General features: G+C 32.7%; 2 protein-coding genes across 4 annotated transcripts; one reads left to right on the plus strand and one right to left on the minus strand.

Moving 5' to 3' along the window:
- Positions 1 to 835: 835 nt before the first annotated feature.
- LOC106759965 (RING-H2 finger protein ATL74) lies at positions 836 to 2,501 on the plus strand. 3 transcript variants are annotated; one of them, XM_022780584.1, is made up of 3 exons: positions 836 to 1,048; positions 1,190 to 1,997; positions 2,087 to 2,219. In XM_022780584.1, the coding sequence occupies exons 2-3, from the start codon at positions 1,611 to 1,613 to the stop codon at positions 2,099 to 2,101; spliced, it is 402 nt and encodes a 133-aa protein (XP_022636305.1). In that variant the 5' UTR covers positions 836 to 1,048; positions 1,190 to 1,610; the 3' UTR covers positions 2,102 to 2,219. The 3 variants fall into 3 exon arrangements, with proteins under 3 accessions (XP_022636305.1, XP_014498858.1, XP_022636304.1); XM_014643372.2 differs by having other exon boundaries at positions 848 to 1,048; positions 1,190 to 1,302; positions 1,373 to 2,501; XM_022780583.1 differs by having other exon boundaries at positions 848 to 1,048; positions 1,190 to 2,501.
- A 5,108-nt stretch (positions 2,502 to 7,609) lies between these two features.
- Positions 7,610 to 9,144, minus strand: LOC106761096 (probable chalcone--flavonone isomerase 3). The gene is made up of 5 exons (XM_014644603.2): positions 8,984 to 9,144; positions 8,788 to 8,871; positions 8,386 to 8,541; positions 7,993 to 8,219; positions 7,610 to 7,902 (listed from the first exon to the last, which is right to left on the minus strand). Coding segments are annotated over exons 1-5 (630 nt in total). The 5' UTR covers positions 8,985 to 9,144; the 3' UTR covers positions 7,610 to 7,740.
- Positions 9,145 to 15,718: the final 6,574 nt, after the last annotated feature.

Consider the following 15,718-nt stretch of genomic DNA (forward strand, 5'->3'; position numbering starts at 1 on the left):
TTCTTGAATTTTTTGTCTTATAAAAACATTAAAAATAGATAATTCAGAGTAGGGTTTCTGTACTGATAATTATGATAAAAACAAGTTGTTAATAATTTATTATAGTAGGTATTGAAAGAACTGTCACTCTGACTCACTGTTTCTCTACCTTCAAATTATTAATGATTAAATACACATTTTAAATAACGAAAAGTAAATTTTAAAAAAGTTTATTTTAAATATATTAAATAATATTGATAGAAATATACATTTGTCTTTAGATACTTGACACGTAACATAAAACATATTAAAAAACTTTATTTATGATGGAGGTGAAAATTATGATATTTAAGGAATCGATAATCGTGATTTTTATTAATTGATGTTATAATAATTAATACTCTGAGTATTTATATTCTCATATTTAGGTTGAATTTTCTATGCCAACTACTAAATTGAAAGGCAGCATAATTAGCAGTAATAATAAATGTCAATCAAACAATAGAGGAGCGTTGGATGAGAAAACACGTGAAAAAGGAACGTTAAAGATTAGTTAAACTTTAAATTAAGGATGAGTGGGGGAAGGATTTGGTGCTGAGAATAGGTGCTGCTTTAAATAACCTAATTTTGATTAGGATGTATCAATTCAGGTACCATCATTAAAATTCCCAACTGCTTTTTACTCCCTATTTTATTCCTCATTCTAAAATTAATTGAAATTTAGTTTTAGTAACATTACTTATGCAAAAAAAGAATTAAATTAAAAATTAAATAAACTGTCATATCTAGCTGCAATAATATTAATATGATAATAACAATAATAATAAATACAAGGGGACAGCAGAGAAGCTGTCTTTGCTTTTCAGTTCCTAACATAATATCTATGTCCCAATTGCTTCTGCAACTCTGAAACACTAACAACAAACCACTTCAAGACAAAACAAGGCCTCATAATATCCACACCTTCTTTTTCTGTCACAAAATTTTAGTCTCTTATTTTGTGCTCTCAAATAGTATGAAGAAAAACTCCAACCATTGCAGTTGGAAAACATCACAATTCACAAGCTCGGTAAGACCAATTAAAATCTTTAGCACTCTTCATGGTCATGCTTTGCATGATGATGCCTTTGGTCTGTGAAAATTTGAATAGACAAGCCATTAGTGATTTTGATTTTCTGTGCTTCCATAACAAAGTGCTTCTGGTTTTCAGTCTTCATCCTACAAAGTCTTAGATACTATTCAGTGTTCAGTAACCAAAGAGATGCTTCTCTGAGAGCCTTTATCTAGTGGGATTCCTGACAGATATTGCCATAACTCAAAAAGGTTAAGCTCCTTCTTTATTTCTTGTTGATAAGAGAAAAAAATAATTCACAACTTTTCTTGCTTGCTTCAGTAGCAGTACACTTCTCTGACAAGCATCCAAATTCTTTGTCCTCAACACTCAAGTAAGTAACCATCCAGTACAAGGAGTGTTACACCACAGATACGTCCGAGATGTTTCGGCTCTATTTTATTCAAAATTTCCAATCTCATTTCTCCAACCTTTTCAAGAGGCAGAGATAGATACTTCAGCTGAAATCAAAAGGGTACAAGAATTCCAGAGTTTAACACTTGAATTGTTGCTGTTTTTGATGAGGTCGACACAGATAATGGCTCTTCATCACCGCTTTTTGCTCGACACAAATTCAAGCACGCCTGCACCAAGTAACGTGAATAGGACAAGAGAGGCTTTCACAGGAGATGCAAATTTTGACACCAATATGGTGATTATCTTGGCTGCGCTGCTTTGTGCGCTTATATGTGCTTTGGGACTCAACTCAATTGTGCGATGTGCTCTAAGATGTAGCCGCAGGTTTGCTTTCGAGACCCCAGAAGAGACTGCAGCACGTTTGGTGGCAAAAGGCCTAAAGAAGAGTGCATTGCATCAGATCCCTATAGTTGTTTATGGTTCGGGTAGTGTTGGTATTGCAGCCACAGATTGTCCGATTTGCCTTGGGGAGTTTCTGGATGGGGAGAAAGTAAGAGTGTTGCCAAAATGTAACCATGGATTCCATGTAAGGTGCATAGATACATGGCTCCTCTCACACTCCTCTTGTCCTAATTGCAGGCAATCTTTGCTTGAGCAACCCACCATTTCTGGAGCTGTTGCTGCAGGAAATAGTAACTATGCCGGGAATGCTTCTGCAGCAGGACAGGAACATGTGTCTTTAGCAGTGGCTGTGGAAGAGGTTGGTTAATCACAAACTTAGCCCTCCACCAAGGAACGGATGAATAAATGAAGACTAGTTCGTTTAATTTGGAACCTGTTTTTCATGTTTACTGTGCATCTGTGTACTACTATGAAAATTTGAAGATATTGGGGTAGATATTAGTGTGGGAACAGTGCCTGTTTGGATTATTATGGTTTTAGATCTCACACTGTGTTTGTGCATGTTTTTCTGGCATGAAAACTAGTGCTGAATCTCAAATGCTTGTTGTCTGCAAATAGATTGAAAAACAAGAAATGCACACATGTTTGGACACTTGGATCAATAGCATTGTCTCCAGAAAACACATGCATGGCATTGTCTCCAAAAAATCGCAGAGAAAAAGAAAAATCTTGTGACTAGTTCCAACTTAGTTCAATTTTCTTGCTTACGTTCCTAAAGCCTTCCCTTATGATCTTAGTAGAGCTACAGTGGGTTTCAAAAAAATAAATAAAGTAGTTAATGCATATTTAGTTCATGATCAGCATCCGGATTATAGAACTAACTAAATATATAACTGAATCTTAATGGCTTGTGACTTAGCAATCAATGTCAGAAGACCATCAATCACACATCCCATGAAAGATCACTTATTTTCTCTGCATGTCAAAGCAAACATGGATGCTCTTTTCCACTTCCATGTGAGTGGCATATTCTTTGGTAAAGGAAAATTCACACGGTCCAAAATATTTCAATCGAAATAACCTTAATTAGTAGAGAAGAACAACCTTAATAAGTACAGAGATTAACCAAGTCCTGTATAAGCACTTCAAAAGTAAGAGTTGGAAATCTGATTCCAAATCCAAAGCAGAAATTGGTCAATAAGAAATAAGCATAAAAGAAGAAAGAACTTCTTTTAAATTACTATCTTTCCACCTTGGTGGCATGTGCCAGACTCTCTCCTGTCAATTTTTATTCAAAGTTTTTGCATAGATAGATAGTTCTTACTCCTTTTACAGTTACTATTCATTTGATATTTAAAAAAAGTTGGAAGTTTGTCTTCTGTCCATTTTATTGTAGATCATAAGGCATAAAGAGAAAACATCCCTTTTCATTTCACTTTACTTATCTAGTGAAGTTTCCATACAGCAACATCATCTGAAGTACAACATGCATTTGGTGAATCAGGATTCAAGAGCATGACAACCAAAATGCTGTCATGGTGATGCCATCACAATTGATAATTTGAAACCTGTCTTTATTCTTTTATAGTACTCTTGTCAATCAACCAAAGCTTTATTTAAATTCTCTCATTTTTATCCACTGCTTATAGCCTGAAAGGCTCGGGCATTTATCCCAATTCCTACGTGTAAATCTTTAGTATCCGATGACAAGTATCATGTCACTAGATCAGTGGGGCACATATTTTGGTCAAGTCCTCTGCTCTTCAACTTCAAGGTTAGTAATTTGAAAATAAAAAGAGAATACTCATCTTGAGCATGGTTAGAGCAGAGCCTTGGTGATTATATATATTATGAGGTGGCTTGTAGAGAATGAAATAACATGTTCACTACAAGATTATTTACTCTTTAAAAACAGATTTTGGATGTGTAGTTTTTCCCATTTTGTGTTTCTATCTTCTGATACCCTTTCATGATTACTTATTGTTCAAGCAATTGACATGTGTTAATTTATTACTGGGGTAGAAGGGAATGGTAGCTGAGATTTGATAACAAATTAAACTTACAAACTGAGCTGAAAGTAACTCAAGAACAGATTTGACATGTTTCTACCAACCTAACCTATGTTTGAGATTGTACATTTATTTATGAGAGTTCAGAAAATAGCTGAAGTAATTGTGCAAGGTTGGTTCATTGGATGGTATTAGATCTTCTACATTTAAAGTGGTCTACAGTTCAATCTTGCTTCTCCTACCATTCACATGATATCACCTTAAACATTTTGGACATTAAGTTTATGAAAGTCTCTTGTTTATTTATGAGACAAACTAAATATCTGTTCAAGTAGTTGGAAAACTAAGTTTCTCTAAATCAAATGAATGAGGTCAGAACTAGAAAACCTTTAATTCAACTTTAGAATTTATAGGTTCATCATAATGCCTACATAGCTACATGGGTTTGGTTAACCTATGGTCTACTTCAACATTAAAATCCTTATTGATTTTATCATAAAACATAATGGGTAAACATTTTACCTACATAAATATGTTGAGTGGAAAGAAAATGAGAAGAAAAGAGAATCATTGACTAAGTTAGTCATTAGATAATGAAGAGTAGTTTTCCCATTAACTTAACCTTTTTTTTTTTCTTTCCCTGTTTGACTTGAAGGGCAATTTGAATACAAGAGCATATAAAACCAGATAATCATGATTGTTCTTCTGTTCACAAAATGGAATAATCTCTCTTTCTTCATGTCCTCTAAATAATCCTTTGTGGGATATTTGGACCCACATTTTGAAAATAAAAATTAATCCCAGCACTACCCATGGATTGCAACCAACCAATCAATAAGAAATAAGATACTCTGTAGGTTGAAATTAAAATTTCTTTGCGCATTAATCGAAAATAGACCACTCACCATCTTTTCTCTTCCCCTCCTCGAGTTCATTTTCCCCTCTTACGTTGTGTTTGGATTCAAATCCTAAACGTGCTTGTCACTGTTTTTCTGTATCAAATCACAATTAACAAAAGCGTCAAAGCTACTCTCAAAACACAGTAGTTTTAACTCAAAAGTGGATCCAATTTATCAGTTGTGAAACCACAGAAACATCAGAAAGAAAAATGTTAAACTATCCCAAATTTCATCTGAATATATTTTTGTCATTTTTCTGTTAAACAGCAAGATTGAAGCTGACAGATGCAAGACTATCCTAAAAAAAACGAGCAACTCAAAATAGAAACTGATTAAAAAAAGGGTCCATGACCCATGTTTTGGATTTGGAACTTTACATATTGAAAAATAGAAACTGATGTGTGTGTATTGGTGTGAGATGGACCTTAGTATTCCGCACTACATAAAGACGACATACTTTTTCTTTGTTAAGAGAACATGAGTGTTCTGTTTTTTTTTGTACCATGTACTGTTTACGTGGCTCATTATGGAGGTCTGGTGGGGACTAATTAATACATGGTTTTTATAGCAGCATAAAAAACCTTGCAATATAATTTAGTTGGTATATTATGTATCTTTGGCCCAACAAACTTAAGAAAACCAGTGCTTTATTTTTAAACAATAAAATGAAAATAGTCGAATTAAAGCAAAATTAAATTGACATTAGGTTTCAAATGTTTTTAAATTAATCGTGTTTTATAACAGATTATTTTTCATGTATTGTCCATATCAATTTTTTGTATCATCTATAATTTAGTGTAGTTTTAATTTTAAATAGTTATTATAAAAGTCAAACATTTTAACATGCCACATATATGATTAAATCACAATATATTTCTTTTATGTGTTGTACTAGGGACCACCGCCCGGTCGCAGGTATTAGGGATCACCGGACGGCCTCGAACACTAGGGATTTAGGCATGAGGATGACAAGTGCGGAGACCGAACGGGCATCACCATCCGGCGGTGGAGAATAGGCAATAGTGGAAGAACAACGCGACTCGGTTTCGCCCTGAAACAGACCCAGCATTTAATGCCACAACTCAACCTTCACATCATTCCACTTTCCGCCATTACTGATACACTGAGGACCATTGTCCGGTGGGATTATAGCCGGACGGTCGGTTACGGGATCCGCTTGCAAGGTACGGTTACTTGGTAAGGCGGTTGGTAGGTAGCAAGGCCGGACGGTCACAGACGAACAATCGTCAGGATTAAGGTAAGTTCAGAATGATTTGTATAATCACGTGTTTTAGGTGATTTGGCCATAATTGGGCCTTGATTAAGGCAACCTTAATACCAGGCCCATGTCCATCACTATAAATACAAGTCAAAGGTCCCAGGTAGGCAAGTTCATTTATTACGCATTTAACTCTGAATTTAAAGGCCCGATCGAATAACAAAACTAACTTAAGCATCAGAGTACCTTTGGCAAGTACCCTCCGGACACTGGGAGTGCAGGAACACGCTGGCGGAGTTTGATAACAGACTGTTCGTGAAGAAGAAATTGTGTAGGTTTGGAGCTCGACCCTATACCGGAACATGTGTGGTCTAATTAAATTTTATTTATTGTTTATAAATTAACGAAATAGCAACTCGTCAATTTTATTTAAATTTGTCATTTTATGACTTCACAAAATCACGATTGTTAATAAAATAGATAAATCAAAATTTGTGACCTTATAATCCGAAAGTAAGAAATACGTGCAACATACCTTAAAAAAATGTGCTATTCTACCGTTTCAATAAATATAAAAAAGAATTTGTTCCAAAAAAGTTTATTTTAGAAAATTTGTTTTCAATGTATGATAAAGGACAAAATAGTTATTTTAAAAATTATGGGAGTGCTGGAAGAAAAAACTATAAAGTGTAAGGTTTGAATGGGCTCCCACTTGAGTTGGGTGCAATGAGCAACTCTAACGCTAACAATTTAGGGTACACTTAGACTAAGGAACGAGTCATTTCATAGTTGGGATCCTATTGTGTTAAATTTGTTCTTTTATAAATTAATTTACACAAATATTTAATATTAATTTGTTTTAAATGTTATTATCAAAACTTATTTTAATTTATAAGAGAATGCATTTTGAAAATATCTAAAATAATCGTACATAATTTTTTTTGGATAATGATACTTCTAAAACATTTTTTTGACAACATTTTAACATCATCTACGTATCATTATGTGATTGGGCTATATTAATGTTTATGAGTATTATTATTGATTATGGAATAATTTTGGGTCAATTATAGAATGACACATAGATGATATTAAAATGTTGTAAAAAAAATGTTGTCAAAGTATCATTTTTCTAATTTTTTATAGAAAACTTTTAATCGATACTAGAACTATTACTCCATCAAGTTTTAGATTCTTTGTTTGCTTCAAAACAAATGCTTACGTGTGAAACCATGGATATAAAGTTATGTTAGAGGATTCGAAAGTGAACAATGCATTGATACAAAAGACAAACAAAAACCTACATTACATATGCCAGGCTATTAAACTGATTAGCAAGTAAAGAAATCATAATCTTTTTTTACGTAGTTTAGTGTGATACAAAATTATTTTAATATAAAAAAATATTATATACAGAAGAGAAAATTAAAATGTATTCATCTATAACCCACTAGAAAGATTACTGTAACAGGTTCAATACTTTTTAAGGCTAGTGGTCGCAGATTTTGGTTTTCGGTAGTGTTAGAATTATGTGTAAAGAAAATGCTCACCTTCAAAAGTAAAAACTCACTAAGTGTATATGATGTTGAATTATGATGTGTTGTAACCAGATGAAGAATAATAACCATACATAGAGCACTTGAAAATTTGGTAAGTCACAAGATTAACATTATTCAGAAGTAGAGATCCTCAAACATTGTGTGAAGAAAAATTCAATTACTACAACTTAAAAATACAAAACATAACTCCAAGATTAAGTTATGTTCACTTGGAGAGCTCCTGAGAAAAAGTGGCAGCCAGAGATTGAATGGTTGTGGAAGACACTGCTGTTGAGCCACCAAGGTACCATTTCTTGACGGCCTCCACCACATTGCCATTCTCTAACACAAACTTTGAGTCTTCTTTCCCCTCCAAAGATACCACAATCTGCATAACATATACAATAAACAGTGAATTCATTTTAACTTTAAGGTTATCTCAAATGTAATCAGCAATAAGTTGATAATGATGTTTTACCTCAGCAGTAGCAGAATTTGCTGGGAAATGGTATGTGATCACTGAATGCTTCTTGAAGTACTTAGACTGGAAAAATTCAATGACTTTTTCCAAAGCCTCTTCTTCTTCTTCCTCAAATTTGTCCTCTGCTGCCAACCTATCCCTCACAGCACTCTCAATCTGAACCCCATATTGTGCACCCTTGATCTCTTTAATCACCACAAGTCTAATAAACTTTTCAACCGGAGCTGTACATACAATATGTTTGATAACTTATTAGCCTTTATAATAATTACCTTAGAAACCACATTAAGAACACCATTAAACCACATCATTATTATTTTAATGATTAGATGAACTCTTATTAAACTGATATTTCACAGAACTTTAGAACTATCATTGTTAAACACTTACCAGAAATAAGAGCATCGTAGAACTCATCATTCTCTTCCAGCTCCTTTGCTGGTTTTCCTTTGAACTGCTGCAAGTGGCTTACTACTTCAGGCTCGAAATAGACCCCGATTGAATAGAATTTCACATGGATAAAGTGGATCTCCATGTCGGTGATTCCTGATCAAAGAGGGAAATCAAGTTGAGTCTACTTGCTACTCATAGATGAATCAAATCACAGCCAACACTTCAGCAGTTATATTGATGTTGAACAGAGATTTTAAGTCTATGATCTTAGATCCTTGTATTAAGTTTACTGCTTTAACTTTTAACTTGGTGAAAACATTTAACATGAGCATACACAACACTATCAAATCTTAACCTCATCCCAGAGAAGAAACATAGTAGAGGAAACAGGTAACTTACCATGACCCAGCAGAGACAGGGGCTTGGTAGCAGTGATCTTAGAAGGATAAGAGATTTCATCAACCAACACCTGTTCTGCAGCCACTGAAATTAAATTCACAGAACAAACAATATTTCTCTTAGACAAAGGCACAAACAGATTAAAATCAATAAACAAAATTCAACAAATCATTGGGCTGAGGGAGAGAGATCTTACTAGTTAAATTTGATGGAGATAGAGATGAAGACTAGAAGAGTGGAGATGAAGAAACTGGTGTGGCAAAAAGGGTGAGTTAATTAGACTGGATATTGAAGGCTATTTATTTAGACCTCTCTTCTTGAATAGGCTGAAAATAATAAGGTGGTAGGTAGATAGAGCAAGTTGGTCTTACACCTGTGAGTTGGTCAATTGCTAACTTTCTATATTATTTATCCACACATCAAATCGTAATTGTGAATCACAAACAAATGAATAATATTTCATTTTCTTGAAATATACATCCCATTTGCAGAAAAGGGTTTCGAAAGAAATTAAACTATAACATTTAAATGGTATAAAAAAGAGTTTTTTATTTGCAAAAGAAAAATATGATGAAATGAGCTGCATAAGTGAATGTTGACGGGTATAACTCTCAATTCAAATTTGATGCCTTTGTTTGACTAGTTGAGAAGTTCTTAGGCCATCGATGGGTAGGTGGCACGAGTGCCACCGTTCATCCTACCAACCCATCTATAAACAATTTTATTTTCTACACCTTTTTTTGTTTTTGTACTCTTCTAACACACATGCATTATGGGTCTAAAGTGCAATTACTCTAAGTCAAAGAACAACACCACTTAAACAAGTTGGGTTAGGACATGTATGTTACCTTTTATATGTCCCTGTTTAACATTTACCAATGACAACCATAACTTGAAAGCCAGAAATATGAATGATTGATGAAGTTGCTAAATAATTCACATTATATCAGTAGTGACATAACAAAAAGATTGTTGTGATAAGTTCATCAATCCGGCCATGTTCCCTCCCTTACCTAATTTCAGAAATGAATTATTGGTTGAACATGGGAAGAGCATCCTAGTTTTAGATAACTACTTTTACATCTTGCTTTGGATGTAAACATTCAACTTCCTTTTTGTTTATATAAAAATGAATTATTTTCAGGATATTTTAATAGCATAACATTAATTATTTTTGAGATATTTTTTTTTTCCGACTGTGTTTGTACGCTTGTTTAAGTTCACCGAATGGGTTGGAACCTTCGTTGCAAATTCAGGAATCTTCTTTTATTGTTTTTTGCATTTTTTTTTTGTGTAAGTTTATTAAGTATTAGAAGATATTGAAAATGAATTTTAGGAACTTATTTAAAATACTTTTTTCAAACTTTATTTTGTATCATTCAAGACACTTCTTTTGAACAACTCATTAGTTTTATTTAAAAGATATGATTTTGGAATAATAATAGAAAAAAAAGTAAGACACCACATCATCATTCTTTTCAACATCGGCCAGAAATTCGTTTAAGGTCTTTCTTCCTTCATCTCCATAATTTTAACACGAACCTTATAAATTTGAAAATTCTAAATTTATCCTACCATTTAAGTTTCAAATTGCCTAATTAGGAACGTTTCAGATTGAGTTATACGTGAAACGTTAAATATCATGTTTCCCAATTCGAAATATTTATATTATGAAATAAAATAATTTATAATTTATAAATTTATGATTTAAATTATACAAAATATATTTTGAATTCTCAATTCAAAATACAAATTTATATAAGGTAAACCAAAATAAAAAATTATATTACATATTATGTTTTAAATTCATATTTGAAATACAAATTTATATTTTGAATTGTGTAATTTAAAATACAAAATATATTTTGAATTTTACAGTTCAACATATTTCTTTAATAAAGTAAGTTTGTCAAAAAGGCATCATTAAATTGAAAGAAGTTTGTGAAAGAGACATCAGCACAACAGTGGAAGGATTTGTTGACATTGATGTGAATTACACTTACAAAGCACAAACTATCTTTAGGAAGAAGATGAAACGGATAGGATAAACACATATTCATTTAGTGATACGAAAAATTGGAAATGGCCTCTGCTCAAAACTTTGAGACGTTTGGTCTCTCTACTTTCAAGAGTATTGGCTTTGTTTCCTAATTTTCAAAAACTTTAAAGTTTACCCCAGTAGCAAACAACGTTCCTATTCAGCATCAGGGTTGTTGACACGTTTGGTAACACATATCTGTCGTATATTATTTAATATTATTTTAAAATAAAATACTCAATTTAAGATTAATTTATAAGTTTATTTAAAATAACTAGAATTGTTGCATCGGCCAAATCCACGTTTTTCATGATTAATTAAAATAATAAAATTCATTCTCACATACACTTTCCATCTCGTTCTCTTTACTTTCAATCTCAATCAAAAAATCAATCACACAAAATCAAAACACATAATCTTCAATGGTTTGGGTTAAATTCTTGCTTAGAGAGTGTGGGTGTACTTGGGGTCAAAGAGCATGGGAGGGTAGTCTATGTGTTGTACAAATTTTCACATAATGTTATTCTCTGGTTGTCATTAGACAATGACCGTGGTTTTTCTCCAATTTTAGAGTTTCCATGTTATATTCTTGTGTATCCTTGTCTTGATATTATTTCTTTTTTAGTAGGGTGATTCTTGGGGGTAAAGACAATAATGTTCTTCATTGATGATGCATTTTTTCCAACAAGTGGTATCAAGAGCTATGGTTTAGTAGAATTTTTCTTAGTATGCTCTGTGGTTATAACTTGGTCTGATCTTCCACATCAAAAAAGATTAATTCCTTATTGTTGGAGAATCATCCTTGTTTACTAAAGTTGCAATGAGAAATTTAATGGAATGATCACTATCAGTGTCATATTGGCACAGTGAATTTGTAGTCAGGTTCATGGAGGTGCAAGGAATATGAATCACACTAGATTTGTAGTGGAGTTTGTGGTTTTTTGCGAGTGTGCTCCTAAATATGTAGAGGAGGTCGCACTTGGTGCTTGTGTGGCTCAATGAGTGATAAAGGATAGAGATCTTATATGTTTGAGTCCTGATTTGTGGTAGGTTCATGGAGGAAGTGTTTTGCGGTTTACAAATTTTCTTTATTGTTTGCATGGTATAGCTCGTGGTGGCTCGTGTGCGTCTTTCGGGCACCTTCTGGTCTGGTGAGTGTAGCAATGGTGGTTTGTTCAACTCTACTAATGTGCATGTGAAGCTTGTAGGGATGGATATGTTATGGTGGTGGCATGCGGAGATGGCTACAATGTTCTTGCGCGTGATAACTTATGACGAAGCTTAATATGCATCATAGTCAGTGACACAGTGACAATGAAGATTTGTTTCTAGGGTGATGCTCGATCTACGTAGTGGAGGTTTTATGTAGTGGTGGCATTTTTGCATGCTCATGCGATGGTTGTGCATCGCTTGTGGGGGTGCGATTTGGTTGCCCATGTGACTATGTGGAGGTTCGACAGTTGCTATGCAGTGAAGATGAGACAAGGTTATATTTGCAGACCTGCTTGAGGAAGAAAGACATGACATGACAATTCTTAGTTGGTTTGATATAAGAGTGGAGGATTACGACATATGACATGTCCTAGTTGATCAAATTTGAAAGTGGAGAACTATGACACATGACAGCTCCTAGCTGGGCAGATAATGAATGCTAGGATGAGTTTTTCTTGCAGTAATTTTGTACATGGACATTGGTTAATATTGAAGCACAGTGTGTGAACATTATGCATGGACATTTATTAGCATTAATGCAAGGTGTATGATGTTTATGCACGAGCATCGACTAATATTAATGTAGGGTGTGTGGTGATTATACATAGGCAATGCATATCTGATTGAAATTTCATGCTTTTTAATATTGAATAATAATGTTTCCTTTTATCATAGGACAAATTCAACACTCGATGTCTATTTCTTAATCAATGGGATGTTTTTTTCTCTCTAAAAAATGTAGTTGAATGTATAATATTTTTAAATGGCCATATATATCACATCTCTCATCATGTGTTTAAATGTACTTGTTTCTCATAATGTCCCTCTAGGTCCCAATAAGTTTTATGCAAGGCTTTTAAGTGTACTTTTTTGAGATATTTTCACCTTAAAAAATGGTATAAATGTTATTCTCGTTTAATAAAATGTTTTCATATGCTTGCTTATGTTACTTTCTTTGAGGACATACCTTTTTTTTTATCCTTCATGTAACATTTTTCATTTGATCAACATGTTCTTCCTGTACGATCCTGTATTGATTATTCTTAATTCTTTTCAAACTCAAATTGAAGCTCAAAGTGCACATGTCATTGGTCAATCAAAAATATCATACCATAGGTCTTTTATCCTAATTTTTTTTCTCTCTTAATCATGCTTGCCTTATTCCTTTTAGAAAAAAGGTATTTGATATACTAGTAATCCGTATTTTTTTTATATTTTTTTAATGTTTGATTTTGATGTGAACCTTCGGAGGTTGGAAGGATCTTGATCAACTTAAGATGTTTTGAAGAAGAAAAAGCTTGTGAAAACATATGTAACCATGGTGATTGAATGTTGTGTAAAATAAAAATATTTTGCAAAAGTGATTAGAAAGTGGATTGAGACATAGAAAGGATAAAAAACACACCACCTATGATGGCTCTCAAATAAGTGTAGTAAGATTTGTCACTTTAGAAAGTTTCTCAATATAAAAGGTAAGACAAGAGTAGAAAACCCTCGAGACTTTCAAAGTGAACTCATAAGGAGAATTTATTCAATCTTCAAAAATGATTTTAAAAAAGGGTTGAATCTCTTTTATAAGGACCATGACATGATTTTGAATAGGAAAAGACACCTCCCAAGTGTTTAGATACATTAGGAAATCCAAATGCAAGTAAAATTACCCGGGCTATAGTTAACTAACTAGTCATATGTTTAACATTTGGTTAACTCATAATTAATCATATCACTGAGGTGATTCCTTGAAACTATAAAAAGACAAATAGTTGCTCCTAAACTTAAGGAGAAGCTCATCATTATAGTTTTAAAAAGCATATATGTCTCATGGAGAGCGAAATAGTTATAATCATAATCACACTTAAGAAAGTGACATTAGTTGATTATAAACTCTTCTTGTGACTTTTACATTTATGAGTTTCATCCCACCTGTGTTTCTTGGTGACCCTTGGATTTTAGAACATTTTAATAATCACAAAATATTATTTTATTTAAGAGTTTTAAAAATATAAAGTTTTCTTATATCTTTTTATAATTCTTTTAGTTTATCTCTTATGAACATTCCTTGAAATTTTCATGGAATTTTTTTCTGTTATTTTCTTTTTTCTTGCTTATTTTTATTTATTCTTAAAGTACTTGTTCTCTTTTATTAGATTTCTTTACAATCTTATTTACTCATTTTTTTTCTCTCATTTTCTACCATTATTGTTCCTAACAATGTTTATAAGGCTTTTGGTCACCTTCGATGATGACAAGCCATAATTGATAAAATTAATGCACTTGAATATAGTGGTACTTAGGAGCTTGTTCCCTTACCTCCTGGTAAGAAAACCTGTGTGTTGTAGATGGGTCTATGCAGTCATAATAGCTAATGTTGATATTCAGAAAAACCTCCAGGAAAACCTTAGTGATGAAGAAGTTTTTTCTATGATGTTGAAAGATGCTTATGATAATCAAAATTTACGATGTAACTTTCTTTGATTTGTTTGTTTCTCTCACACAAGGTACTAACCAAAACTTTCAAAGACTAACAAATAACTTATTTCTAAAAGATAAAATGTTTTTCTAAAAATAAAATCAAGCTTAAAAGGTTTCTTAGCAATTTTAATTGATTAATTTTTTTAATGGATTAAAATATTGTTGAGAGGTTTTTATAACACTAATCAATTATTTCTCCTAAATAACTTGAAATCACAAGAAAACACTAGAGGAGGTGAATAATGTTCTTAAAATACTTTCACAAAACAACGTCTAATGGATTGTAAAAGATATATAATTGAAATAAGATGGTTAGAAGTTGTTTTTTTATGAAATACATGTATGGAAAATGTTTTAAAGAGAAAAGTAGTAAAGCATAAATTTTATATACCGGTTCACTCAACCTAAGCTATATCCAGTTCTCTCTTAAGAACTCTTAAGGTGTTTCACTAATCTTCAAGAATACTATAGGAGTTTTACCTCTCTAGGTTTATGTTAAGGAATCGACAAGTGTACCGAATTGTATCAAGTATCGTTTCCCAAGAGAGTCGTGTGACACTAACAATCGTATAATACCTTAACTAGTTAAGACTAAAGAACGATTCCATTGGATGAAATGAAAATGCAATAAAAGTAAATATGATGCTTTAAAAGTAAAGTTGATCTTTTGAGACTAAAACAAGAATGAGTGGATGAAATTGATGATATGAGATGATGATGTTGTTGGGGTTAGATTTCACCTACTTCACTTTCATGCATATTATAACTCATCTTCTTCATTGTGATGCTAATGTCACTTTCTAAATTACTTAGAGCCCAATCCCTTGGCGTAAAAAGCCTAGCCTTGATTATTAGAACTTAATCCCTTGAAAACCTAACAATCAATTCCACATTAAGAAAAGAAGCTTAAGACAACAAAACGTCCTTCAAATCATGGTTCATGAGTATTTCCCAATATCACATAAATTCAATCATCAAGCTATGAATGGCCAAAACATAACAATCATTAAGAATAGGAGACAAACACTAACATTTAATGAAAGAAGCACATGATATTCAAAACATGTTCATTAGGAGGTTACATCTTTCCCTAATAACAAATGAATTTAGATCTCCATTGTCATGGAGAACCTTGGCTTAATATGGAAGAATGAAAATGAGATGGAAACCCTAGAAAGAGAAAAGGAAAGCTCCCGTATGCCCAATCTT

This window comes from Vigna radiata, chromosome 5 (genome assembly GCF_000741045.1).
Source record: "Vigna radiata var. radiata cultivar VC1973A chromosome 5, Vradiata_ver6, whole genome shotgun sequence".
In the NCBI taxonomy this organism is placed as follows: domain Eukaryota; kingdom Viridiplantae; phylum Streptophyta; class Magnoliopsida; order Fabales; family Fabaceae; genus Vigna; species Vigna radiata.